The sequence below is a fragment of the Tenrec ecaudatus genome, chromosome 8 (genome assembly GCF_050624435.1).
Source record: "Tenrec ecaudatus isolate mTenEca1 chromosome 8, mTenEca1.hap1, whole genome shotgun sequence".
NCBI lineage: Eukaryota > Metazoa > Chordata > Mammalia > Afrosoricida > Tenrecidae > Tenrec > Tenrec ecaudatus.
In genome coordinates, this window is record NC_134537.1 from 28709148 (window position 1) to 28733461 (window position 24314).

At 46.0% G+C, this 24314-nt stretch overlaps 1 protein-coding gene, 1 non-coding gene and 1 pseudogene across 2 annotated transcripts in view; 2 read left to right on the forward strand and 1 right to left on the reverse strand.

Annotated features, from left to right (window-relative positions):
• DNAJB11 (DnaJ heat shock protein family (Hsp40) member B11) overlaps positions 1 to 14356 on the forward strand; it is a 30712-nt gene extending 16356 nt beyond the window's left edge. The window contains exons 5-10 of the mRNA XM_075556181.1: positions 7809 to 7951; positions 9323 to 9405; positions 10061 to 10118; positions 11006 to 11117; positions 12561 to 12720; positions 13911 to 14356. Of these exons, the coding sequence (XP_075412296.1) occupies positions 7809 to 7951; positions 9323 to 9405; positions 10061 to 10118; positions 11006 to 11117; positions 12561 to 12720; positions 13911 to 13975 (621 nt within the window). The 3' untranslated portion in view covers positions 13976 to 14356. The remainder of the gene's footprint in view (positions 1 to 7808; positions 7952 to 9322; positions 9406 to 10060; positions 10119 to 11005; positions 11118 to 12560; positions 12721 to 13910) is intronic.
• LOC142455880 (small nucleolar RNA SNORA38) lies at positions 2395 to 2525 on the forward strand. The gene has a single exon (XR_012785992.1). It is a non-coding gene; the product is annotated as a small nucleolar RNA SNORA38 (small nucleolar RNA).
• Positions 9442 to 9534, reverse strand: LOC142455924 (small nucleolar RNA U13; annotated as a pseudogene).
• Positions 14357 to 24314: the final 9958 nt, after the last annotated feature.

Sequence of the window (24314 nt, forward strand, 5' to 3'; positions counted from 1 at the left end):
TATACATGTCTACATGCCTTCCAAATAAACATTTTATTTAAATGGCTCTGCAATTAGTGGATGGCTGCAGACAAGTTTTTTTCAGTCATGCACCCGTCTTAGTCTCATTAAACCCAATCTGACCTATAGCGAGCCTATAGGACAAAGTAGAATTACTCTGTAGGATCTCTGAGACTACATCTTTATGGGGCAGACAGTTTCATCTCTCACTTGGAGAAGCTAGTGGCTTTGCCCCAGAGACCTTTTGGATAATCTTGATAGATTTTTTTCCCAAAGAAAACAGATTGATCACTGATCTTAAGAATACTGCATGGGTGAGACAAAGGCCAGGACAGTTGTGTTGAATTTTTTCCCATCATGACAGAGTAGCTCCTCATTCTTCAATGGTAGCAAGGGCTGTTCTAGGAGACTTTCATTGGGAAGCCTCGTGCCATCCACCGTAGGCCTTGATCTTGCCTCTCCAGGGTTTTGTTTTATTTTATTTTTATTCCCCAAACTCAAAAGAAAATGTCAAAGGAACACAATGTGAATCCCCTGAAGATGCCAAACTGCAGTTTAAATGCATAGATTGGAGAGTGCAGAGGTCTTGGAAGGATCTGAGAGGCGGAAACACTGCCGTCAGAAGTTAGAGAGACCTCTGTGGAGGCCATGGTAACCAAAGCTTCACAGCTTGACACCTTGTTTCATCAATTCCCGGCAATGCCTTTGAGTTATTCTCCTATACCCTACCAGTTTGTAACTTAATCTTTTCATTATATTGAAGAGTTCTTTACGTGAACGGAAGTAATTGGTTTTAATGTGACCAAAATGATCAGTCTCTGCTTTTAATTGTGGTATCTTGTTAAAAAAATTCCTCTCTGCCCCTAAGTCAAAATACTCTTCATCTGTATTTCCTACTAATTTTGTTTGGCTATTTTAATGGTATATTTTAAATTCACACTTAATAAAACAAACATCTTTTTTAAAAATTCTAGAAATTGTTCCTATTATGTTTTCAAATACTGAACCCATGTGTGTATAGCATTCAGTTGACTGAACGTGATGGGCCGCTTGTACATGGATTCCCCCTGTTTCGTCACACTCAGTCTTGAGTATCGGCGAAAACCCCCAGTGGCGTCCAGCCTCTCCAGGGGGCAGTTCGCTGGATGGCTAGTATGTTCACTCCGCATTTTAGGCACGGGCGGCCACATCGAGCTCACCACAGTAGCCGTGGCGGGAAATCTGGGTGTAGGTGGGCTGGCATAGTTTGAGCTCACCGTTGTTCAAGGGTCAGCTATAAGTTATGCAAATCAACTATAAATTTCACTGGTGGCAATCTGCTCGAGTCACCCCTTTGTCTCAGGGTGGTCTGTCTCTTTCTCTATCCTCCTTCCTTCCTGGGGGAAGGCCTCCTTCTGTCTTCTGACCAGTTCAGTCGTTAGCCATTTCCATTCTAATAGCATCTCATCCGCTGGGTTTTTATTTCAGCTCCTATTCTTAGACACAATATTTCTCTTTGGAGTCTGTTACAATTTTGCAGTATCTATTTTATTTTGCTAACATCATCCATTGTGAAATATTGTAATTATTTTAAATTCTTAGTTTGCCTTCACCAATACATTTGCTTATAATACATTTCTTAGCCAGTTTGTTGGGGGTTTTTTGCTGGGAAGGTGAGTAGTTGGATACCTCGGGCATTCAATTATGTTGCCTGTGAGCCCACCTTCCTCTTTGGATATTGGCGGCTCTCTTTCCCTGGTGAGCATATTGGGGTGAGCCAGTGGTTTTAGCTACATTTTGTTGGCGTGTTACCTGGTTTTCTTTTTGCTGGGGTTGCGTGTATGTGTGGGTGTCTAGAGCTTTGTTTTCTCTGCAGAAGGGGCAGGTAGTACTGTCCCAAGGTCGTTCAGGGGAAAGGCAAAAGCAGAACTTAAACAGATTTCTCCTAATAGCTTCTCATTGGCACCACGAGCTACCACTATTGTCTCAGGTTGTAGCCCATCTTACAAGCCTGCCCGTTCTTAACAGACTGCTGTTTTCGAGGTTCTCCCATAAATGTTTTTGTTGCTTCCTGAAATCCATATTCCCCTTCATTTCCCAGGTTGATTCTGTAGGAGACAATGTATTTACTGTCTTGATAAGGAGTAAACATTACCTTTTTATATGTCAGTCTGCTCTGAATAGTTGAGAGGAGTAGGCAACTACAGAAGATGGGATTGGCTTGTAATCGTTTTTAAGAAAAATGATGTAGTGAAGTAGGATAGTACATTGTTTAGAAGCATGGCCTTTGGCGCCAGAGTGCCTGGTTCAGAATCGGGCACTCCTTTTTATTAGCTATGGGACCTGGTTCTGTCACTTAACGTTTGTCTGCTGCTTCTGTTACCTTAAAGTGAGTTAATAATCGCACCTACCTTGTCCTCCTACAAAGGCGTGTCTGTGGCTCCCTGTCCTTAGACACGTAAGAATTGGAGGCAAAGAAATGTGGGTTTGGAGAAGTTTGGGGCCAGCTTGCTCCTTGCAGGCTCCAGAGCTCCCACCCCACACTGAAAAAAAAAAACACAATAGTACCTACCTACTGTGGAAATTATAGAACAATACTTTTAATACCGTGTGCAAGTAAGTTTTTGCTGAAGATCATTCAACAAAAGCTGCAGCAGTACATCAACAAGGAGCTGCCAGAAATTCAAGCCCGATTGCGAAGAGGACGTGGCAGGAGGGGTATCATTGCTGATGTCAAAGCAGAGAATACCGTAAGGATGTTTACTTGTGTTTCTGATGATGCAAAGCCATGCAACTGTGTAGATCATAACAAACCAATAATGGAAGTTCCAGAACACTTCCTTGTGCCATACAAGACCTCTAAGTGGACAGCACGCATGGCATTGGCTTTGGGAAGGGTATGTGTCAGTGAGTCTATACGCTTATCAGATACGGAGCTGGAGAGGCTGGGCTGTATGAAGATGAACGTGGCATCAGGATAGAGGAACACCTCGTAGCAACCTGTGATATGCAGATGATGCAACTTTGCTCGCTGAATGTGAGGAGGAATTGAAGTGCCTGCTGCTGAAGAGCAAGGCCTGCAGCCTTCAGTGTCAATGGTAACTCAGTGTAAAGAAAACCACAACTCTCACAACTGAGCCAGTAGATAGCATCAGGATAAATGCAGAAAGATTAACGTTGTCAAAGGTGTCATTTTGCTGGGATCCTCGGTAAAGTGTTGAAGAGCTAGGATGTCACTTTGAGGACTAAGGTGCACCTGACCCGGGCCAGGGTATTTGCATTGGCCTCTTTCTCATGCACGTGAAAGCTGGACATTGAATAATAAATGCCAAAGAATCGATGCATTTGGATTGTGGTATTGGTGAAGGGTATGGGCAGCAGCACCATGGGCTGACCCAAGGGAGAAAGCTCAACCAGAATATGCCTTAGAAGTGAGGCTGTGAGGCGTTGTCCCACAGACTTTGGACGTGTTATCAGCAGAGACCAGTGCCGTGTAAGGGACACCATGCGTTGTAAAACAGAAGGACAGGGAAGAAGAGGAAAACGTTTGACGAGATGACGTGACACAGTGGCTGGAACAATGGGCTCCCCTGTAGCCATGATTGGGAGGCAGGTACGGGATCAGGGGTTGGGGGTGCAGTGTTTTATTCTGTTGTGTGTAGGATCACTGAGAGTTGGAACCAAGTGACAGCATCTACCAGCAACAGCTCCCACGGCCATTAGGAGAAATACGTGATTTAATATATGTAAATGAATGCAGGGCACTGCTTGGCACGGAAGGTGCTGCGAAGTGTTTGCTCTTCCCCCAAACCAAACCCGGTGCCATCGAGTCCTTTCTGACTCATAAGATTCCTGAGGCTGTAATTTATTTATTTATTTATTTTTTGGTCAGCAAGCTACCTTTGTAGGCAAGGGGGGACTCCTTGCAAGTTTTTAAACTCAGTATTTTTTTTCTCTTCAAGCCTTTTTGTGCATTATAGAAAACCGAAAAGCAAAGAGCAAAAAGCAGAGGAAACGAAAGGCATCCAAAATCATATTGATAATTTGATAGTTTGACATGTCTTTCTGCAGCCTATGTGTATATGTAAACTGAGCATATAATTTTAGGTGATTGAGGTCACACAGTATAGATTCATGTGTTTTGTTTCACACATCATGAATATTTACCAATTCAAAGTCCCAAGGCCAGGAGTGTTTTGGCAAGCAAGAATACAATATGCTGACTCAATCAGAAAAAGAAACAAAAAAATCCCTTGTAGGGGAGGGAAACAAGTTAATAAAAGACAAAAATGGTTACAGGCCTCTAGATACAGGAAGGGCAGAGTTGCAATTTAAATACAGCGTTCCCTTAGTGTTCAATTTAAAATGAAACATAAAGCATGAGGGCACTAAGTATAATGCTGCTAAGAAAATTACCAGATTTTAAGCTATTAAAAGATTACCAAGGTGTTTCCACTGAATTGGATGTGTTTGTATAGGACAGCCAAGAGATACACACACACGTTATGGTCAAAGTACACGTACACACATGCATATCCTCCACCCCCCCCTTGCACATCCTGCTGCCGTCAGCCTACCCAATCTTGAGGCACACTGCTCAGAAGTGGGTGAATAATTCCATGTCCAGATGCTTTTCTGAATTATAACAAAAAGATATTGAATGATTGGTTAACTCACCAGTACTACTTAAAAAAAATTTATTAAAAGATCATTTTATTGGGGACTCTTGCAATTCTTGTTACAATCCATACATTGATTGCATCAGGCATGTTTGTACATATGTTGCCTTCATTCATTTCTAGACATTTACTTTCTATTGAACCCTTGGTATCGGTTCCTTGTTTTTTCCCTTCCCTCCCCCCCACCCCATACCCCCTTGGTAAATTATAAATTATTATTAGTTGCATATCTCACACTGACCGCTGTCTCCCTTCTGTGTTTTCTGTTCTCTTCCCTGGTGAAGGGTGTATGGTTATGTGTCAATCATTTTGATTGGTTCCTCCCCTCTCCGTTCCTCTTCCCCCCACCTTGTCCTTACCCTTCCTGTATTGCCAGTCCCACTCCTGTTCCTGGATTCGGGTACGTCGTCGTCCTCTGGGCCTGGTGTGCCAGCATGGGGTTCAGACCAGCTGTCTCTTTCTCTTCTTCCTTCCTGGTCTGCTTCTATGTGGGCATGGCATGCTGGCCTCTCTCCCCAGCCAGCAGGTTTAGTGTTGTTCTTTGTCACTCATAGTCTAGGGATGGGGTCAGATTGGCTCTGTTTGGGGTCAGCCCTGTAGCCCTCTGTTTGCATGCGTTCCTCCACGTGGCCACATTTCCCTCGTGGTTTGGTGCACCGTGGTAGGGTCTGCATGCCACTCCCAATTCCCTGGGTGGGCTAGTACCCTGCTTCCCCCTGTCATCATCTCTCTTTTGGCCCCCCTCCATTTCTCCCTCCCCCCATTCCATTTCTTTGTGTTGGAACTATATGTACCTCCTTGGGTTTGGTCTACCCTCTTCTCAACTCCCTGTGCCTCTACCTGAATATTGTGATACATGCCGTACTTCTCCTTTTGTGATTGGCTGACCTCACTCAGCATAATTTCCTACAACTCTTCCCATGAAATGGCATGTTTCATGTGATCATCAGTGTACTCCATTGTGTGTATGTGCCAGTTTACCGGTCCACTCATCTGCCAATGGGAATTTGGGTTGTTTCCAGCTCTTTGCGATTGTGAATTGGAGCGCAGACGACTGGTTGTGGTTTCTTTCTTACCTCTTCTGGGTATATGCCCAGTAAAGGGATAGCTGGGTCATAAGGTAGTTCAATTTCCATTTTCTTTAGCTATCACCAGAACGCTTTCCATAAAGGCTGTATATATCTACAAGACCACCAGCAGTGGAGGAGAGTTCCTATCTCACCGCATCCCCTCCAGCATTTGTTGCTCTCTGGTTTTCTGATTTGGACTGGCCTCAACAATGTTAGATGGTATCTCATGGTTGTTTTGATTTGCATCTCTCGGATAGCTAGTGATTGGGAGCAGTTTCTCATATATGTTTATTGGCCATACGCATGCGTCTCCTCCCCAGTAAAACTTTTCAGTTCTTTTGCCCTTTTGTGTCTCCTCCCCAGTAAAACTTTTCAGTTCTTCTGCTTCTTCAAGGGGTTAACTGTTTTCCTCTTTTTGTAGGCCAGGGGAGTATTGTAGATTTTAGTAATAAGCCCTTTGTTTGTTGTGTCATTGCTAAAAATCCTCTCCCAGTCTGTGGGTTGCCTTGTTACCGGCTTGTTGAAGTCTTTTGACGCACACAGGTGCTTTATCCTTAGTAAATCCCACTGGTCGATTTCATGTTCACCCGTCTGTGTACCCTTCTCTGTTGCACTTAACCTATGTATTCCGTGGGCCGGGTTCTTAGGTTTGCTCCAATTCCTTCACTTATGGCCCTGATGGTTTGGGGTTTTCCTTCTAGGTCTGTGATCCACCTTGAGTTTGTTCTTGGGGTGAGGTAGACATCCCGTTTCATTTCTCTACATGTGGGTATCCATTGTTTCCAACACCACTTGTTAAATAGGGCATCTACATCCCACTTGATGCTTTGGGAGCCTTGTCAAAGATCACCTGTCTGTATGCTGATGGTTTTATTTCTGGGTTTATGTATCTGTCCTTATGCCACTGTGGCTGTGGAGTAGGTGTGAAAGTCAGGTAAAGCAAGCCTTCCGACTTTGTCCTTCTCCTTGAGGAGCACCAGTACTACTTCTTATCACACCTTGTCACCTCAAGGCATCTAGAAAGCTTAGATGCTGTAAAATAATAAACATCATCCAGAGTAAACACGTGTATGTTATTAAATGCACATATAGACTTACGGTTCTACTCTAACCCAGTTTCCTAGTAATGGAGATGCTAGCCAATAGCCTTTCCCTCCGACCTTGAATCTATACATTTTTGTGGGAGCAGGGAATTTTATCTTTTCTCCTGAGGGGCAGCCGATGAGTTTGACCCGCTGACCTGTGGGTAGCAGCCTTTCATTCTGAGGGCCTGGGCTCATGTGTGGTGATAGCTTTGAGGGACTTCTCCAGGGATCGGTGTCTTTCAGCCTGTTGCATGCACACTTGCCTTGCAATTAGGTGTTTGACTAATAAATTAAACCAGCAAAAATAAGAATACCTTTTTCTATGTATGTGCTTATGTATTCATACACACACACAAGCACACATAGGAATATACACAAAGGGACTTAAAAAGTTTGTGGGGAAATGGAGATGAAAGCATTGTGATTTTTCCAGACTTCGTTTGTGTGTACAGAGTAGGAATCACATACTTGGAGAAATCAGAACATTTGATTGCAAGCCAACTCTAACCGTACCTGTCTGCACCATGACGGCCCTGGAACCAGGAGGCATCTCATGAGGTTAATCCCAGGATAAAGTTTCAGTCGCATACCAGTTTGTGACAGCGGGCTGGTTTTCCAGGGGTCATGCTTTACGAGCTGGGATTAGTTAAAGAAAGTCCCTCTGTGACATGTACCCTGGTGGCCTTTCGTTGTGACGTCGAAATACACAGTATTTTTCAGTTCTTCCTTACTCCACCTCATCTCTCCTCCAGCTTTGGAATGTGCACCATTTAAGAATTTGCTTCGTTCCAGTTTTGAGGCAGATTTGTAACGCCTCCAAGAGTTTTGCCAGTCGGAGGTCACCTTGAGGGATGACTTGCCAGAAAAGAAGTGCCGGCTCAGATTGGTCGAGGAAACTCAAGCCTGTTTTTCTTGAAAAGGCAGGAGTGGTGATCCTGAGTTAAAGTCGCGTCCTGGGAACCCTGACCCAGCTAATGCTGCTGTGTGTTTCTTAGGTAGTTCGAAACAAACCCGTGGCAAGACAGGCGCCTGGCAAACGGAAATGCAACTGCCGCCAAGAGATGCGGACCACCCAGCTAGGCCCCGGGCGCTTCCAAATGACCCAGGAGGTGGTCTGCGATGAGTGCCCAAACGTCAAGTAAGTGACAGTGCTCAACTAGGAGACAGCGCTGTTCTCAACCTGTGGGTCACGCCCCCTTTGGGAGAATCAAATGACCCTTTCACAGGGGTCGCCCAGTTGATAACAGTAGCAAAATAACAGTGATGAAGTAGCAATGACAATAATTTTATGGCTTGGGGGTCACCCTAACATGAACTGTATTAAAGGGTCATGGAATTAGGAGCATTGAGAACCACTGGTCTGGTGGTCCACACTGAGTTTTTTTTCTATCTCCTTACTTACTGTATATACTCATGTATAAGCCGAGTTTTTCAGCACATTTTTAATGTAGTTTTTGTGGTAAAATGAGGTGCCTCGGCTGATATTCAGGTGGGCTTATACTCGAGTAGACATGGTATTTCTGAATTAATTCAGTACCCTTTGTTTCTGAATATACTTAGCATGTCTTAACATTATATTTTCTTTCCACTTAGAATAGTAAACCCATGTTTTATGCCCAGCCAACATTTCAGATTAGAGGATATTTGTTAATATGCTCTAAAAACAACTTAATTAAACTTGGGTACTGGGGAGCAATTTAACTATAATGTTGATTGAGTAGCTATCCACATTGCTGTTCAGTACATTCCTTGGCACTCAGCTCTGACATCTTACAACACCGTGTGCGCTCGATGTAGACCCAGCCTTTGCTTCCTTCCACTTCGTCAGCCTGCACCACTGCCAGTGGTGTGTGCATATGTGGACCTCAGAACTGCAAGGGGCTATCCAAAAGCTTGAGGGAAAATGGCATTCTTACACGAACTTTCTGAAGCCCCTTGTATATAAGGTACTGTGAGATCAAGGAGGAAAAGCAGATAAGATGGATAAACTCTTCTGATGGAATCTTAGTAATGTGAGCCTAGCCCTGGGGGTGTTCATGGGTTTAAGCTTTGGGCTGTTAATCTCAGGTTGGTAGTTCAGATCCACTAACCGCTGCTGGAGAGAAGGATGAGGCCATCTGCACCTATAGAGATTTATAGTCTCAGAAACCCTAGAGAAGTAGTGTGCTATGAGTCAGAATCCTCAATGGCTGTTGGTTTAGCTTTTAGTTTGGATTCCCTGCCAGTATAGATTTACATGAATGAGTAGTTTTGTCTGCTACTGATCATGCTTCTCAAAGTCATCAGCCTGCTGTCAGTTCTTTGGAGCTAGTGCTTGTGCATCTCTGTCATACACAGTAGCTTGGTCCTGGGTGCTGGAAAGTAGAAAATGCAAATGGATACCTGTTAGCATTCTTAAGTTAGAGGTACAAGTTAGTCTTAAGAGAAAGCACTGAGAGAATCGATTAAACTTGTATTATCTATCTAGGACTTGTTTCTTACTTTTCTTTCTTAATGCTCATTGTCTCAGACTAGTGAATGAAGAACGAACCCTGGAGGTGGAAATAGAACCTGGGGTGAGAGACGGCATGGAATATCCCTTTATTGGAGAAGGTAAAATATCAATATTGCTTTATTATTATTATTTTGTGTCAGACAGGTAATATGCTGGTGTCGTAACAAGGTTTATGTCACACAAATGGGTGAAAACCCAACCATCATGCTTATGAACCAGAAAAGGATCCTGTTGTTTTATTATAACTGGCTCCTCTCAGCTTGTGAACATCTCTGTCCCCTGCCTCCCCCCATATCTAGTGTCCACATAGTAAATGCACCTTCAAGTTCAGTACTCTTCAGCCCGTTGTAAAATGCAGAAACACTTTTATGGCTTTCATGATTGGTCACCTTAAGCAATAGCATTACTGTTCATCCTTCAACTCTCTGGCCAAAATGTGCTCTTCAGTAGCCCCAGGGATTCAGACCCCTCAGCATGAAGAAGACCCGGTGCTCTAGTTGGCATGCTTGAGATGCCCTCCGACCGACCTTTTGGGTTAAATTGAAAACTAAAAGAAACTAGCTTTAAGGCTTCCGAAGTCATTCTTTGTTAAGGATACAGGTCATTTATCTCTGCCGCTCCCCCACCTGAGGCATAGGGCTCATCACCAGAGTCTGACGTCTGACCTTGCCTGAGAAAATAGATGAAACATGCCCCTCTCTGCTGCCACCTGGATTTGTGTTCCTGACAGAGTGCTCTGATCTGTCTGACCAGGTGAGCCGCACGTGGATGGGGAACCAGGAGACTTGCGGTTCCGAATCCGAGTGGTCAAGTGAGTAATCTGCTGTTAGATGCTCCTGAATTTAAGTTGAGTCAGAGGAAAGGGGTACCGGGCCTCCTCGCCAGCAATCCCAGACTCTTCCTCTGTTTCCTGCCCTCAGTGCCCTCAAATGTTGTTTGTGACTACAGTAATCCTGAGCTCTAATACGTGCAATGTTAGATTAGGGTTTAGGATTGAGGTTCAGTTAAAGAGAGGCGCAAAAGAGAACATTCCCCTCGGGAAATAGGGTGCTGGGTAAGACTGGGCACTTTTCACAGAAGAGCCTCCACTACCTGACACGCAGCTTCTCTTCAACATAAAGTGCTGCGCAGATAATTTGCCAGGAACGCAGGCCTTCTGCTTGTTATTTCTCCCATTGTCATATCAGAAAAACCAGCGTTACCTTTGTGTGTAAGGGTTCATTGTAATGGGCTTTCTGCCTGGGACTTCCCGCGCTGCACTCAGAATCCAGTGTTCTTTCCCCAGCTTCCCTTACCGGCCTGCCCTCCTCATCACTCCCCAGAGGGATGGGAATGCGCGGTCCCCTTCTCGACTCCTGGCCTTTGCTAGAATATACTCTTGCCCTATCTCTGCCCCCAAGCCCCACTTCTCTGCATGTATAAGGGCCTTGTGAGCCCATCTCAAGGGACTTCCACAAACCCATTCCCAATGTCTGTTCCCCGAAGTTATCTTCCTGCCTCCCCGCCATATAGTCGAAGTGTTTACAGTATTGTCTGTCCACTTACATGCTTACGCTTTTGCTGACTGTACAAGGCAGGGTCTAGTAAGTGCTTACTGTCTGACACAGTGGGGATCATCCTCGTCTAAAATATTTCTGAAACACTTGTTCAACTGTCAAAGGAAGATGGGAATTTTTTTCCTCTTTTTCCTATTTTTAGGCACCCAATATTTGAAAGGAGAGGAGATGATTTATACACAAATGTGACCATCTCACTGGTTGAGTCACTGGTCGGCTTTGAGATGGATATTACTCACTTAGATGGTCACAAGGTAAGCACACTGATTTTCCTGTCCCTGGACAGCCTTAACTTGGGTGGGCGGGGTGCTCCTGAGATGACTCAGCCATGGGCCCTGTGCCAGTCTGTGTCCCACCTCCACTCCTTGGTCACAACAGCATGTCTGGTGATCACAGTGCTATGGGCCCATCCGCTGCTCAGAGTTGATAGCACAGCACTGGGAATCTCGCTCGTGAGTCCCCACCAGTAAAGCATGTTTACTGACATGTAATTCACGTACCATATAATTCATTTGTTAAAAACATTTAAAAGGCTTGTGCAATCATCACCGCAATCAATTTTAGAACAGCTCCTTCATTCTTGTACACATTATTAGCTCCCCAACACTCCCCAGCCTCCCTGCCATACACTGTTAATCTAGTTACTGTCTCCATATACTCACCTAATCGAGATTTCCCATAAAGACAATTGTGCCCCCCAAAAAACAAAAACCGACAACAAAATAAAACGCATAAAAACCTCACTTCAAGAGAAAACAAGATAATAGAAACTAGAACAAATAAAAAATTGGGGGGGGGGTCAAATAGAAAATGATAAAGTGTTAAACTTTAGCAGTTAGGTGTTAAGCCTAACTGCATGTGCACTGATACACTTTCCAGTGCACTCAGTCTGAGGGCTAAGCGATCCCCTCCCTGGCCAATAGTCTGAGGAAACTGTGGAGGCTTAGCCCTTGGGGGGCTCTGTAAGTGGATTTGGGGCTTTCGCTGCCACTCGTAGTCTTCTGTGAGCTGGGTGCTCGGAATTTATAGGGTAATACAGGTTCTTCCTCTGATCTTGGATTATATTATTTACAATCCTTGAATCCCACAGCTGGTGTGCTCCTTCTTTGTGAACACCTCACTTACATGGCTGCGTATTTTAAAGGAAGCCTTTAAGACCCCAGACACTCCTCTTTCTGATAGTTTGGTATCATCTTATTTCTTCATCACACCTGTAATCACTTTATGAGGGCAAAGAACTAATTTTTCATAGATTTGGGTTTAGGATTGTGAGCTCAAAATCCATTTGTATATATATATCTAAAGTTTATATAAATTAAAAAAAAATCTCCCTGGTCCCCTGTAAGAGACCGCGTTATCAGCTGGTTGAGAAATAATTTAACCTCAATGAGACATTTGGTAATTCTAAGAAATAGTATCATTAAGCTAGCCATTGGTATGGAATTAATAGTGCTATTGAGACGAGGAAAATATGCATACATATGAAACCAAAAGCCTTTTAAATATTTGCCTCTGTACTGATTTTTTCTTCTGAAAACGTCTCCCTTTGACGTGTGTTGCCCTGGCCATGTTTCCTTGGCCCCTCCTTCATGTGTGAGCCTGTAAGAATAGCTTGTTGCCCCACTGCTCCCTGGTGGCTGTGTGACACAGGTGGGGAGGACCAGTTGGGTTCCAGTCCACTCTCTTTTGCCTTCCAGGTACATATTTCCCGGGATAAGATCACCAGGCCAGGAGCCAAGCTTTGGAAGAAAGGGGAAGGGCTCCCCAACTTTGACAACAACAACATCAAAGGCTCTTTAATAATCACGTTTGATGTGGATTTTCCAAAAGAACAGTTATCAGAGGAAGCAAGAGAAGGTATGGGGTGGGGGTGGGGTGGGTGGGGGGTGTGGAAACCGGGAAATGGGAGTATGAAGAGGGGGTGATTAAAGAGAGAAGACCGTGACAACAAGACCCTCTGAGGGCACTGGCCGTTAGCTTGAGTGACTAACGATAGAAATGAATTCTACTTTCTTGTAAAAGCAGCACTAAAACTCTTCCCGCTGCTGCCACAAAACTGTGTGCGCTGAGGTTTGAAATCCAGGAGCTAGCGACTGAGTGGGTATGTCAGTCTGGGGAGACTAGAGAAACAAACGCATGGACACATGTGTATAAGAAAGAGGTTTAAATACAAGAGCAATGGAACATGGAGAAAACATTCCAACCCAGTCCAGATCAAGTCCGTAAGTCCGATATTAGCCCATTTGTGTGATGCCACTCTGTAAAGTCCTCTTCAGACTCACGAAATACATGCAATGACGCCGAATGCAGAAGATCACAGGCCAGCGGGTAGAAAGTCTGAACCCAGCGTCATTGGAAACATCTCAGCGCTGGCAGGGGTCTCCCATCAGGGTGGGTCCATGTGTCTTTATCAGCTGCGCTGTCTCCCAGGGTGTGTGAGCAGAGAGAGGTGTCTTGGCCTCCAAGGAGGAAGTACCAGATTTCCCACAATTCTCAGGGGAAGACCATGCCCACTGAAATCTCATTGGCTATCTCCAGATTGACAGCCTTGACTCCACCCCGATACTCTTGATCCTTAAATTGACACCCGATTAGGTGACTGCCACAGTGGGTGTGTGAGTGCGAAACGACTTGGCTGGACGGCATTGCAGAAGGAAACCCCCAGCAGAGTAGGGCTTCGGGTGGGCTCTGGGATCACTGGTTGAGGAGGGGCCTGAGTGTAGATCCTAGCTACCAAAAGTCCTGGAAACTGAAATAGAGCCCACACAAAGGAATGGAAGGTAGCTGACGCACGTTGTCTCTTTGGATTGCGTTTTCTCATTTCTTCATGAGGGGATTTGGGTAGTGTGGTGTGTGTGTATGAGAGGAAAAAAAACAGACGGGTTCTACTGGACACCCATGTGCATGTCGTTCCCTGGTGGTCTTTGTGTAATGCAGGCCTGTGGTTGTCAGCAGGCCTTTTGTGAACTTCCACATGTGACTGCTCTTTAAACTCCACGAAGCAGCACATTTTTGTTAATGGGTTTATTTGTCCATTCTTCCCTCAGGTATCAAACAGCTACTTAAACAAGGATCAGTGCAGAAGGTGTACAATGGACTGCAAGGATATTAAGAGCCAATAAAATTGGACTTTGTTTAAATAAGTGGATCGGCGATATTTATTATCTGCAAGATGTTTTTTTGTGTGTTTTTTGTTTGTTTCATTTTCAGGATGCAAGTTTGGCTTAATTTTTTTTCTAATGATCGTCATGAGATGAATATAAGAGGGTTTAGGAATTTGTTCATTTGCATTCAGAAAAAATGGCTTCATAATACCTCTCCCCTTGGGGCTGACACGTCTGGTGCTGCTGCCGGAGTTTCAAGAATTAAAGCCACGAAAGGACTCCAGGAGCACAAGAAACACAGCGGAGAGGGTGGAAGTTAATTGTAAACTGTCTCATTCAAAATGCCAACTGGAGAAACCGGTTTTTAAATACATTTTGTTGTGACTTTTTCTTGACTCCTGTTTTTGTTGGTTTAGTTAGCTATACTGCGGGTCATTTTCCATGCGGGTTATTTTCCCATCTCCATGCGGGTTATTTTCCCTAGATCTGCCCAGCTTCCCTCCGTGGGGCTGGGGAACCATCTGGGATGTCTTCTGCCAGGAAGCAAGGTAAAGCACAAGCCTGTGGGAGAGACGGAGCCTAGTCCCGAGCCCTTCATACACACGTGGCCTTTTCTGGAAAGCAGTTTAAGAAATGGAAGGGATTAAGGGTAGGGGTAAAGGAGTCGAGTATCTGTAGTCTGACACGCAAAACTGTTCTTGGAAAAAGGACACTTCTCATTGAATTTGGATATAGAATCTGATACAGAGATTAGGCCTAAAAAATACTTTTCATATATGAAAGGGTTTCAGAAAGTTGGTATAATATGAAATGAAATAAGGGGATCTTTCCACCCACTTTTGGAGCCCCCTTGTCCCCATTCTCAGTTGACCTCATGATTAGCAAGGCTTTGGTTTGTTGAAGGAACTAGGCTGAATAAGTTCAAAGTCAAGTTACCAATGACACGTGCCTCTTCAGCAACACCGAACTTCAATACCCTTTGGAACCATCTCCACCTTTCCACCTTGTGCAGTCACCTCACGAGCCATTGGCCCGTCCGAGGAGCTGGTTCCCCGCTGCCAGCCGAGTTGCAGCATCTCCACCTCTAGCTGGGCTGTAGCCACGGTGGTTATGTCATTACGTTCTGTTACCTTTTGGAAACAGGAAGGGGTGGGGAGGATATCTTAATTCACAACAATCAAAGACAGCTTATTTTTAACCTCAATTAGATGCTATTCAGATAATAGATAATCCGATTTTATGTTCAGTTATGAAAGAAGAGAACCAAATTTAAAGTCTGAAATGATGAAAGCTTATCCATAAATACATTGTTTAATTTAATGGACTGTACACTTCCATTGCTTGAAGTGCTAAATTGCTTCCCACTGAACACCTTTTTAGAACAGATCAGCATTTCCCTTACATTAATCACAGTACAGGAGTATAGCTGCGTATCAATAAAAACACCCAAAACTGCCAACTCCCACCAGGGCGGCCACATGAGAAGTACTGTTAGGTAGCTAAGCCTAGGGAATTGGGAAGTCCATTTACGCATGCCCAGGAGAGCCAGCAAAGGACAAAGCTGGATTTTCCCCGCCTGTGGGCGCAGGTGGGCGTTACACCTGGAGCAGCCCACCTGGGCCAGGTGATTGCAATTCAGCCAATGGGAGCGACCTGGGGTCGTTCACCACGCCTCCCCCGGAACCCTTGAAAAGGCAGGGACTGAGAGGGCGAGGGGTCTTGCTTGGCGGGTCTGGTCGTCTTCATGGGAGGAGAGAGATCCTTTCGTGACCTGGGGCAGTCTCTGCCAGGCCGCATGGTCAAAGGAATCCTATGGGTGCCGCATAAAACCCTGAAGCTTCTTTTAACTCGTTAAATTCACTTGGATCACGAGCCCGGCTTCGGCATGAAATCTTTCTCACGTGGAGCCAAGGCCCGAGGCTGAACCCTAGCCCAGAGAGAGAGCCCTTACAGTACTTGGGTAAACTGCAGGGAGCCCTGGTGGCATTGTGGGCCAGGCATCGGGCTGCTACCGCAAAGTCCACGGTTTTCTGTACGGGCAGCATGAGGCTGCTCTCGTAAAGGGTTTTCATCTTCCTTCTTAAAATCACGAGTGCTAACATGTTACATCATGTCTTTCCTTCTGCTCTTGACGTTCAGGCTTCCCCTTGACATTGCCAACAGCACTATTGTTAGATCTCTGGACGTAGAGTTATACCTCGGTCCTTGGCACCACGCGAGAAAGAATTCACACCGAAGCCTAGTTCGTGATCCAAGTGAGTTTTCTGAGAAGTTTCAGGTTTACACAGCACCCATAGGACTCCTCCCGACCATACAGCCTGGCGGAAGCTGCTCAGCATCACGCAGACAAGGTTCTCTCCCTCTCTCTCTACTCTAGGCTTCTGCCTTTTCAAGGATTCCACGGGGAGGCATGGTGGACGACCCCTAATCGACCCCATTGGCTGAATTGAATTCACCTGGCCTAGGTGGGCCAATCCAGGTTTAGCAGCCACCCATGCCTACCGGTGGGAACCTGAGCCTCTGAGCATGTGCAGTGCACCACTCCTTTGTTTCCGGTGACTTGGCTCTCTGGACATGTGTTAACGGACATTCCCCAGCTCTGTGCTAGTCTACCTAACACTATCATTGACAGAAAATGGCACTCCCACAAGCCATATGGCTAAGTGTATGTGTTCTTAAATCAGACTGTCGATTCAAATTAATACTTCAAAACCAACCACGTGCCTCGATTTCTTCATATTCGAAATGCTGATGATAATAGTGCCCATTCCACAGGTGGTTGAAGGTGTTAAATGAGACAACAAAGCACTGGGCACATAAAAAGAGTTCTCAAGAGATGGACAATATTGTCATGGTAGGGATACAGAAAGGTTGTTCCCCCCCCCCATATTATGTAACACATGGTCGATGTCTTATACACTTGGAGGTCAGCTGCTTAAAGGTTGTCTCCCTGAGGGTTATCAGCCATCTAGAGCAACCAGACAATATAGTCTGGCGCACCCTAAGTAGGGCCCACTCACTGTTGATAAGGATAGTGGGTTGTTTCCCTGAAGGAGCCCAGAGACAAGGTCAAGCCAACTCAAGGAAGACCAAGGTCAGGCTGCCATCTTGAATCTGGGATCCACCCATCTTGTCATGTGTGTCCCCTAGTGCCTCCCCTTCCTAGTATGTGTAGACCCCTAGCTCATCTCCTTCCTGTTGCGCCTATGCCTATTGTACAGCCCCTTCCTGTTACATATGTGGTTACCTGTAATCAGGGGGCCTTGCACATCCCCTAAAGGTACATTAGCTGGGATTGGAAATATACTCTCTCCTCTCTCTTCTCTCACCTCCGTGTGGGCCACCAAGAGGGGCTGAGGTGAGCATGCTACCATAAAATGTGTCTGACTCCTTTATTTCATTCTCTCTCCTATCTTCTATGACTTTACTATAACCTTTATATATTATCGCAGTACAATGTGCCTACAGACCCTTCAGCTGTTAGAGGCTGGTTTCCTCTGACATCACGGAATATTTGTTCATGATCTTGTGAGGTTCCTCAAGTATGTAATCCCTTGGTTCTTGACTTCACACAAGAAGGAATTCACGCCGCAGCCCGTTTGTGATCCAAGTGGGTTTTTATGAAGGACGGGAGAATTTCCAGGTTTTACAGCCTCAAAAGGGTACATGCTTGTGATAGTTAAGGTTTATTGTGTCAACCTGGCTGATAAACACATGTGGGATTAATTGAAGGGTGGAGAGATAAATGACTCGGTGAGCCTGGCCTTTCTTGTTCCCTGATCTCTTGCTCTCTTATGGTCAGATCAGTGTGCCTTAGCTAGTTACCTGCTTCAGCTGGCGAGCCTCACTTCCTGAGAGACACCCCTGAGTGATGCCACATGAACCTACCCTGATGCAGCTCTGGGTGCTGGAGCAGCCGCGTGGAGACCCCTGCCAGCGCTTACGCGTTCACTGATTCGGCTTTCCTCCTGCATTCAGTGTTATTGCATGTGCTTTGTGAGTTTACGGAGGACTTTGTAGATCGGTGTGGGTCATACGGGCTAATGCAGAACTTATGGGCTTGGACTGGACTGGGATGGGATGCTTTCTTAATGTACACTCATATACATATGAGTTTCTGTGGATTTGTTTCTCTAGTCTACCCAGGTTAGCACAGCATTATTTTGGGGATGTGTGCCAAGCCACACAGAAGCTGGGGCTCACAACTGGTCATAAGCAACTCACCCATGAAGAACTGGGGCCAGAGGGGCTGTGGCGTGGCGTGGCGTGGCGTGGCATGGCATGAGTAGGGCATGAGAGAGTTCTGGGGGGCAGAGAGGTGTAGGAAGAGGACCAGGCAGGTGCTTATGCACCCACCCCCCAAGATCTGCCACGGACAAGGAGCAGACTAAAAGAGGTATTTCAAACCTCTGGCTGGGGAGGTGTGGTTGATGGTATTGGTTGACCCCATTGGCTGTGTTAAGCTCACCTGGGTGATGTCATGGGCCCGGGCCTAGTTTGGGCTGCCCAGGTGTACCTCCCACCTGACTGGGGGCTTGATTTGGAGCATGCTCAGTTAAGGGGTCCTTATAGACGTTTAATGCTCACCTGACTTATTTCCCAATCTCCTCTAGGGCCCTTCCCGGGCCTTCCCTGTCTCTAACCACCTAACAATCTCATTTCAAAGAATGGCCTTCATATAGGCAATTGATCCGACCATTTGATGACCATAAGAAAGACTAGCATTAGCTAAATTATTTTAAACTCAAAATTATCAGTACTAGTTTCTTCTAGCGGCTGATGAATTCCTGTGATCTTGATTCTTGCACAGAAGTTTGAAATGGGCACCACTGGGCCGGAATCTAGGTGTTGACAGGGCCACCCTCCCTCCGAGACTCTCGGGCGGAGGACACTCTCCCTCCCTTTCCTGTGGCGGCAGCATGGGGGCTCTTGGCCTCTGTGCTCACGCTGCTTTCTCCTTTTCCTTTCTGCTGAAACATCCTCATAAAAAGACACTCATGGTTACATTCAGAGTCCCCTGGGCAATCACGACTAATCTCCCAGTCTCAAAGTCCTTAATTTTGGGGGGCCATTGAAATTTATTAATCAGTATGGTCCTTCTGACCATAGCTCTTTGTGTGATAGAGTATAAGTCTTGACTCCGTCTAAGGCTAGAATCCCATTTTGGTGGGAAGACTCTGCTATGCTAATGGACAGGATTAAGTCTTGGCTTTAGTAGAGGGGCTGAACCCAGTCACACTCTTTGTTTCCTTGAGAGAAAGACAAAAGGTACACCTCCATCAAAGGCACTCCTCTGTCTAACAAGCATCTCAGACACACGGACAGAAATCCCAGGACCATTGGAAGAAGATCCTATGGTAGAGGCCAAGACCAGAGGCACCAGAGAGTATGGCATGGAACAAAAGAGTCAGGGCCGAGACCCATGTGGATGCCAGGAAACCCTGCGACAGGAGAGGCGCAGAGCTGAGACTGGGCCTGTGAAGCAGGGTGGCAGGTGGGCTTCCTGGTCTATGGAGGCAGAGGTCAAGGGACCATGCGGCTGAGAAGCTGAGGACCAGAGAGGGACTTGATTGCTGGTTGAGGAGAGCTATTGCTGGGGACCACTGACTTTATTCTTACCGTTTACTGATCCTGACTTACAGTAACCTATTGACGTGTCTCAGTGGGAGTATTGTCTGTGAGTTCTGTGTTGCTATAGCGATGAATTCTCAAACCTAGTGTAGATGTAGAATGGCAAGGGAAGGAGAGTGGGTATCGGAGAAGGTGGAGGATGGAGCATGGATCAGCTGACCCCTGCAGGCGGCAATAGAGAAGGCAGAGGAGGTCAGCCCTGGGCCCCTTCCACACCGTATTTCACATCCCTATGTGATAATATTCACAAATCCCAGGGATTAGGGTGTGAGTATATTTGGGGGGCCATTATTCAGGTCATGACATCATTGTTGATGGATGTATTCCTGCATTTAACTGATTTCTAGATGATATCCCCAGAGCAGTGGTTCTCAACCTGTAGGTCGCGACCCCTTTGGGAGTCAAGAGACCTTTTCACAGGGGTTGCCTGATTCATAGCAGTAGCAAAATTACAGTGATGAAATAGCAACAAAAATAATCTTATGGTTGGGGTCACCACCACATGAGGAACTGTACTAAAGGGTCGCGGCATGAGGAAGGCTGAAAACCACTGCCACAGAGTAAAGCATCTTATCATGTCTCTGAAATTCCTGGAAAGAATTTGCCTAAATTCTAACATACAGGTTGGTAGAATCTATTTCGTAGAATTTTAAAGTGGTTTTAAAGTATATTTTTGACAATGGTTTTAAAGCAGTTCTCCATTTTATTTCTAACTTGAAATTCATCATCATCCTGCGAGAGGATCAGAAGCCTTAGTAGAAAAACCACCTATCCTAATGAGCTGGGGAGGCTTGGGCAGGTTTTGTCATGTCTCTGTTGAGTTATAGTCAATGAATGTGGCCCTCTGGCCTTAATTCCTTCAGGGACATAGCTCTGCCCTGTAGATGCCTGCCTGTGACTAGAGTTCTATTTTGGAAGACATTCTCTACTAATGGATAGGAATCAGGTGGGATTCGGACCTGACTGTAGTAGAGGCTGTGAACCAACTCGCACCCTTTGTTTCCTTGATAATATCTTCAAAGCCCTAACTCACTCAGGGCCGGGGACGGCTGGTTGACAATGGTGCCACCATACAGCTCTACACGGAAAGCCAGGCCTCTGCTGACTGACTGAGATTGGTTGAAGCAAGAAGACTTGCTGAGTCTTTGGGGGCATTTTGGGCTGCTGGCTCTGGTTCCTGCACTTGGCTGCCTTCTGCCTGATCTTTGGATCTTGGACTCAACAGTACTCACCACCACATGAGACATCCCCTGGAAGCATCCTGAGCTTCGGTGGCATGGGGCAGTGCTCAGGTGAGTTGCGGGGTACCATCGAGTCAGATCTGACCCGTAGTGACTCTACGCACAACAGAACGACACACTGCCCAGTCCTGTGTCATCCTCACAACTGTTCCTCTGCTGGAGCCCATTGGTGAGGATGTCCTTCTCCAGGGACTGGTTTATCCTGACAACCTGTCTGAAGTCTGTAAGATGAAGTCTCCTACTCTTGCCTCTGAGAAGCACTCTGGCTGTACTTCTTCCAAGACCAAGTAGTCGTGGGGGTGAAATGGAGGAGCCGAAGAGCATCTTGGAAGAGTTGGATATCATTCATCTTCAACTCCATGGCATGAGTCTGGTATTAATTCTTCTGAAAGAAATGGTCACCACATCTGTTTCTCTTTAATGAAGTTGCAGAGTTGGACGAGGTGATCCCCAAGGTCCATTAGAACATCCACTAGCAATGGTAACTTGGGGGCCCGGGGCTCAGGGCAGAGCAGGAGGAAAAGCCAGGTCCTTGACTCTGGGTCTAACAGTCCTCCCATTGCCCACCGCATTCCAGAGTCAGCTGGTCCTGTAGACACGACTTGAAGACCCATTGAGGAACTATGTCAGTTAGGGTCCCAGGAAGAAGAGATGACACACGCAACCTAGGTGGTTTGAAAGTTGAATTCGTAGGTTGGTTGGGACTTAGAGAACCCAGCAAAAGAGAGCGAAGTATTCATAGGCAGGGCTTAAAACAGCAAGGAATAGGGAGGCATTCATCATTGCCTTGACTGACTCAAGAGGCTAGTGGGATGCAGAGGGCCGCTTGACTGCATGGAGTTGAGTTCCCCAGTAGATGGCGTAGCTGCTGTCAAGGAAGCCGCAGCCATAGATAGTTACATGAGGGATTCTCTTTTCAATCTCCAGTATCCTGCTAGTGACTCCCATGGACTGAGCATAACTGGAACCAGAACAAAGGTGTTCACATGGGCTAGCCTTTGGGAACACAGATCAGGCTGGGAAAGAAGAGAGACTCTAGAGGGGAAAGGGAATATATCTCGGGCTGAGGTGAAAGATCTTGGTGAAAGATGATCATTATATAAGTTAATTAGTGAGAAAATACAAGACTAGACCTCATACTGTACTGTGGTAGTTACATAATCTGGTGTCAATTTGAGGATGAAGAGTGTAGAGGTGGAATCTAGCTTGTCAGTCAGGTCATATCCAATGAGGCCTCTGTGTGGGCATGGCCTTTTCCTGAAGATTCTGGAAACTCCTGTATTCCTCCTTGGAGGTAGGAAACACTCTCTCTCTGATCCTGGGAGACATCCCTGTGGAGAAGACACATGGAGAGAGGCTGAAGGAGCCAGAGCTCTGGAGCTGGAGAAGCCACATAGAGACCCCTGCCAGTGCTGAGATGTTTATACCACCACTGGATTCATAAGACTTTGCACCCACTGACCTGTGATCTTCCTGCATTTGGCGCCATTGCATGTGTTTCATGAGTCTGAAGATGACTTTAAAGATTGGTATCAGACATGTGGGCTAATATCAGGCTTATGGATTTGATCTGGACTGGGCTGGGATGTATTCTCAATATTCACTTGCTCTTGTATATAAAGCTCTTTCTTATACATATATGAAGGTCTATGGATATGTTTCTCTAGTCTTCCTATACTAACACATATATAGTATAATATATAATAGAATACTATATATTTACTCTAAGAGCCGTTGGAATTCAGCCAGGAGGCCGTTGAAGAAGCTAGACCTTCCACTAGCTCACAAAGAATGCAGGGTGGGGAGTTGAGTGTGCATGGGGAGCATCACAGAGCTAACGCGTACAGTGATAGGAAGAGATTAGAATGGAGGCTGTGCGGTCCAAGTAAATGAAGATAAAGGACTAAAAGGCGAAGGGTTGTGGCAGTGCTGGGAGTTAGTCATTGAGTTACTAACCTCAACATTAGCTGTTCAAACCCACCAGTAGCTCCAAGGGAGAAAAATGTAGCTGTTTGATTTTGTAAAGTCTTGGAAAATCCATGGAGCAATTATGTCTCATCGACACCATGAATCATAGCCCACGGGATGCCAATAAGCAGTGATGGTATGATGCGTGGAAAGGTCATTGATTTTCCATTGATTTCCCGCTGTAGTGCATGATGATTGGCTCTAGGTGGCACTAAGGTGCTGTGCGGGCAGTTCCCCTGGTGCCCGCCCGTGTGTTGCCATTATGCTGGGTAAGTTTCAGCGGAGCGCCCAGGCTAAAGTGGACTCGGAACAAAGGCCGAATGGTCTACTTTGGAAAATCAGCGAAGGATCAGTCTGTAGATCACAGCAGCCCCGTCTGCAGCTATGGGGCTGGTGCAGGCCGGCACCTGGTTTGTTCCCTGGTGCTGGTGTGTGAGGTTACTCCCAGTTCAGGGCAAGTCTGCTGCAGCTAACAACCATAAGTGTTGCAGAATAAGCAACTGGGCTTTAGCCACTTAAAAACCGAGCTCTTAAATGGAATAACAAGAATGGTAATTGCGGTGCAAAGGCAAGGACTTGATTCACAGTGGCTGCATCTGCCGTCTTCTTTGTAATCTTCATGGAGAGAAGATAGAAGGTAGATTGTACCTGGGCTATTTCGACTCGGGGTTTGATTTTGCCAAGCAAATAAATTGATTGATTGATGGATTCCTGAAAAGTAATAATAAGATCAGACCATGGCCATCCAGTCGATTGTGACCCATAACCATCCTAGGTGATAGAGCAGAATGGCTCTTTAGGGTTTCGGAGACTGTAAGTCTTTACTAGCGCATACGGCCTCCCCTTTTCTGAGGAAGGCTGGTGGATCCACACAGCTGACCTTGTAGTTAACAGTCCAGTGTGTAACCCATGACATGAGCCACCAGAGCACCTGAGAGCCCAATAGTAGTTGTAGAAATCACTGAGAGGAGCCAGAGTCATGTAATTAAAGCTTCTGCCTCTTTTAATTAAGTCCCCACACTGGGAGGATAAGGAAATATTGTAGACAAAGTTTTCAGCAAGGTATTTGATGATTCTCTGGGTAAAATGGGTATACCTATGTCTGAGTCATAACTTGCTGCGTCTAGTTGAACTTGCTATTGGTTAGTGGACCAGTGTTAACCTTAGATAACCCAAAGTGTGTGTGTGGGTGGCTGGGTGGGGGGTGTGTCTGACGGAGTCATCCTGGTTAGCCGGAGACACCTCAGTGGTAGCCCTGAAAGTCCCACGTCTCAGAAACTCCCCAGCCACAGGCAAACCAGCAGGAGGGACCATGTGTACAGAAGCCCCTGCAGCTCTTGTTATTCATCCCTGCCACGGACAAATGCAGAGCAAGGGTTGAGGGACCAAAGGGGCAGGACTGAGAGTGCCCACAACGGAGGAACCCACAGGAGAAGTGCAGACGGGCAGGACCAAAGCACAGCTTCCACAGGGCTAGCGTGTGCAGGCCTGGCGGACTCGCAGACTG